The 4,656-nt window shown below is 42.0% G+C and overlaps 1 gene segment (V, D, J or C); it reads right to left on the bottom strand.

Moving 5' to 3' along the window:
- Positions 1–1,856: 1,856 nt before the first annotated feature.
- Positions 1,857–3,425, bottom strand: LOC104938497 (T cell receptor alpha variable 12-2-like). The segment is given in 2 exon segments: positions 1,857–2,410; positions 2,642–3,425. Coding segments are annotated over 2 exon segments (522 nt in total).
- Positions 3,426–4,656: the final 1,231 nt, after the last annotated feature.

The following is a 4,656-nucleotide window of genomic DNA, read 5'->3' as shown; positions in this document are numbered from 1 at the left end:
TCAACCGTTGACTGATATTTACATCTGAGTGTGACAGATTCTCCTTCTCTTCCACTGACTTCATCTCCTTCAGGAGAGATTGTGTCTCCAGCTATTAGTCCTGGACAAAGTGGAGAAAATGAAGCCATTAGACTAACATTGTTGATGAGGCTGAGAGGAGAAGACAGTGTCAAATATCAAGTGTACAGTGTTACTCTGTGGACAGAAACAGCTCAACTGTTGAGAGATTTCTGCTCTGAACTCCAGTTTCCATCAATCTTTAGAAAAGAATCCAAACATGTTGTTGTTTCTATCTTACCAAAGAAAAGAGCAGCAAGAATAATCCACAGCCAATGTTCCATCTCTACAACAAGGTTTAAATCAACAGGAGAAACTAGCTGATGTTCAACATTCAGTGTGACAATTGTTCTCTTCACAGCAGCACTTATTATTGACACAATGGTTGAACACAGTGCAGAAGTAGTGCACCGCCTACTTGATAATGTCGCCCTCTAGTGGAGGTCAAAGGTTCAGTACAACAGTGTGGAAAAAAGGCTTCCAGCAGCTTGTCAGTGTGTCAGCTTGTGTTTTTGTACAGAGTTTTGGTGTTTCCTGTCACTGTGGGCCTCACAGCACAGTAGTACACAGCAGAGTCTGTCACTGCAGCAGAGGAGATCTGCAGATCCACTCTATTTCTCTCTGCGTTCAGTTCAGCAGTCAGTCGAGGGTGTGGAGGTGTTGCTTGCACCACTGAAGGCTCTGTTGTATCAGTGATCAGGAGAAGGAACTGAGGAGCTGATCCAGGATCCTGTCTGTACCACTGGAGATTTTCAGCTTTAACTGAATAGCTACAGGACAGAGTAAGACTACGGCCCTCTGATGAAAACTCTTCAGGTTTGCTGGCAGTAATATCATCTTCCAAGGTGTTACCTAGTGAGGGAAACAACATGTTCTATTTAGAGTTCTGTTCCAACGTGAGAAATCCATCATTTGAGAAACATCACACATTGACAGAAACATACGTACCTACGAGAGTTGAAAAGAACAAAATGGCAGTGAGTTTTTCCATGTTGACAGAGGTGAAATGCTGGAATTGAATGTTCAGTATGAATAAGTTTGGTCACTTGTGTTTGGTTTGATGTTCACAGCTGGAATCAAACAGTTCTCTGCCATGAAGCAGCTCTGCAGTCAGTAGGAGGAGACTCATGTTTCAAATTAGTTTCATTGCTGAAGTTCATCATCACAACTGAAAAGAATCTAGACTGTGTCATCACATCCCATTGAAGTTTAACAGTGTGTGACTCCCTCTAGTGGATGTTGTGGAGTATTGTGTTGTCTTTGCTCCAAAGGTTTTTGTACAGAGTTTTGGTGTTTCCTGTCACTGTGGGCTTCACAGCACAGTAGTACACAGCAGAGTCTGTCACTGCAGCAGAGGAGATCTGCAGATCCATCTGAGTTTTATCCTCGCTCACTTTAAAAGACATTTTAGTGTTTTGATTTAATATTGGTCGTCCTGTTCCTGAGTGAGAGACGAGGAACTGTGGAGGTTTTCCTGGATATTGTCGATACCAGAAGAAATGATCAGTTGCATCAGCATGTTTGGAGTAATTGTAGGACAGAGTAACAGTGCTGTCTTCTAAACTGGACTCTTCTTCCTTGACTGCAGTGAGTTGTTGACAGCTGACACCTAAAGGAAGAGATAACTCTGTTATTTCATGTTGGAAAACATAAAATAACAGAGTTATAAAGCAAAGATTGGACTGTGAATTGTAAAAATGCAGAAAGTAACGTACCTGTTAGAATAGTGACAAAGATCAGAGAAAGTCCATAATAGTCTAATGACAGCATGTTGAATAAAGGTAATGTTTGTGGTTGGTGTATTGAACTCTGCTGAATATGGAAGTTCCTCTCTCTTCTATAGTTCAGTAACAGCTTAGCTCCTCCCTGAATCTCTCCGTCTCCTCTTAGATCTGGATTGTCACTTCTCTCTGTTGACACTGCATGATGAGGAAAACCTTAAAACTGCTTTGACAAAGATACATGTTGAGGGCTGACTCCCTCTAGTGGATGTTGTGGAGTATTGTGTTGTCTTTGCTCCAAAGGTTTTTGTACAGAGTTTTGGTGTTTCCTGTCACTGTGGGCTGCAGAGCACAGTAGTACACAGCAGAGTCTGCCACTTTAGCTGAGATGATCTTCAGAGCCACACGTTTCTCTGATTTGTTAATGTGAGCTGAGAAATCAGAATCAGTTGGATGAATCAATCCTCCCTCTGTGATGTAGAGCAGGAACTCTGGTCTGGATCTCTGGTATTGTCGGTACCACTGGATGTTGTAGATAGAACCGTCATATTTACAGGTCAGGTTGATGTTTCCTCCCTCTGCAACATGTTCTTCAGTACTTTCTGGATTTATGCTGTTCATGGAGCCCAGGGCTGCAAAATGAGGATTATTCATGTCAGTTAGTCTGCAAGAGATTCAAACATGAAGAGACTCAACAAAGGTTCTTGACTTTCTCTTTCATCTTTGATCATTTAGAGATTAAACTTGACCAAAAGTCTTTTTCTATCATGGAAACAGATGAAGCTGTAGATCTGAAATGTAGACCAGATATCTGGTTAACGCAGCAGGTTAAATGAGACTCTGATGTCTGTTCTAACACTCACCTATAAAGAGAGAGAACAGTAAAAAGAGGTAAAGCAACATGTCTTTGGAGTTGTTCAAGTCAAACAGACAGCAGATGACCAGTGTTGTTCCACTGCAGTCGAATGAAAAACCTAAACAGCCTCTCTGCTGCACAGACCTTCTCCTCAACATCAAGCTGATTGAGCTTTTACTTCCTCAAACAAACAATCTGATTGGTTGAGTTGAAGGTCAGTGGGCGGGGCCAGAGAAAAGCTTTGTCTGCATCCAGAGCAGCTCTGCCTCAGAGAAATGTTTGCTGAATGTCCAGGTTCAGTTCTTCACACTGTTGTGAGACCGAGGCAGGTCACAGTAGAAGGAAGCTTGATCACCTGAACATTTAGTCTTTATCCTGGAAACATGGAGGACATTTCATACCTCCTCTAATTACAATGGACACATCCTAATATGAATATTTTAGATATTGAATCAGTCCCAGCAATGATCAGAAGCCATCGTGTCTTCATGTCTTGACTCGTCTTTGTTAGGCTTGGATGACTTGTGGTCAGTGACTTTGACTCCCTCCCCGTCAATGCTGTGGCTGGTTTTGGTCTGGTGTTCTCAGACTGGTGACTGATTGACCCTGTGGTACACCACAAGAAATCACAGCCTGAGAGAACAACAGAGAAACTTGTTTCATAAAGTCTGAGTCTGAGATGCAAACCAGTTCATGGAGATACTTGATCCAAACTCTGTGATTTGTCAGAAGTTGAAGTAAATAGAACTGTCAATATATGTTACATGTCCTTTATTTTATTGATATTTTACTCATAATACCCAAACCCCTCATTATCATCAGAGTTTGTGTCGTATGAAACAACCTTTTCCCTCATTCTGTATTTTTTCTTTAGTGCTTCAGTTTCTGTCTTTTTATCATCAGAAAAAAAAGATCTAGACTGGTTCATCACATCCCATTGAAGTTTAACAGTGTGTGACTCCCTCTAGTGGATGTTGTGGAGTATTGTGTTGTCTTTGCTCCAAAGGTTTTTGTACAGAGTTTTGGTGTTTCCTGTCACTGTGGGCCTCACAGCACAGTAGTACACAGCAGAGTCAGACAGCTGAAGCTTCTGGATCTTCAGATCTACACGTTTCTTTTCTTCAGTCAGATCAGTAAAAATCTGTTCGATTCTAGTGAATCTGCAGTTCTTGTAATATTCATTCCTGAGATGTACAGGATGAACTCTGGAGGTTTTCCTGGATATTGTCGATACCAGAAGAAATCCCTTGGCTCAGCTTGTTTGGAGTAATTGTAGGACAGAGTAACCGTGCTGTCTTCTAAACTGGACTCTTCTTCATTGACTGCATTGAGTTGTTGACAGCTGACACCTAAAGGAAGAGATAACTCTGTTATTTCATGTTGGAAAAGACTCAAGAAATGATTCACATTTAACAAAGATTGGACTGTGAATTGTAAAAATGCAGAAAGTAACGTACCTGTTAGAATAGTGACAAAGATCAGAGAAAGTCCATAATAGTCTAATGACAGCATGTTGAATAAAGGTAATGTTTGTGGTTTGTGTATTGAACTCTGCTGAATATGGAAGTTCCTCTCTCTTCTATAGTTCAGTAACAGCTTAGCTCCTCCCTGAATCTCTCCGTCTCCTCTTAGATCTGGATTGTCACTTCTGACAGGATGAGTTCTGGAGAACAGGTAACAAGAACTAAATGCAAAATAACAAAGTCTATGAAGGGCTGCCTGGGTGATCGACAAGGGAGGAGCAGAGACCTCAGGCAGGCGGTCTTGGGGCAAGCATGATGGACTGAACAGGTCTGGAAGATGACCAGGTGCAGGGACAAAGTGTGGAGCAGCTCTTGAGGACAACCGGACCAACAGAACAACTCAGGACGCAGGCGATGAAAGTGGAACCTAAGTGAAAATGATTACTGAACTAATGTGGTTCAGGCATCTGATTTAGATGCTTCCTGGGTGTTTTCGTTTGGAGGTCCTCCTGGTACATCCAAATGGCAGGTATCGTCTGGTGGGACTACATGTCCTGTC

The sequence above is a fragment of the Larimichthys crocea genome, unplaced genomic scaffold, assembly GCF_000972845.2.
Source record: "Larimichthys crocea isolate SSNF unplaced genomic scaffold, L_crocea_2.0 scaffold79255, whole genome shotgun sequence".
Classification (NCBI taxonomy): domain Eukaryota; kingdom Metazoa; phylum Chordata; class Actinopteri; family Sciaenidae; genus Larimichthys; species Larimichthys crocea.
Note: the sequence above shows the minus strand (reverse complement) of the source record. Positions and strands in the feature narration are given on the sequence as shown.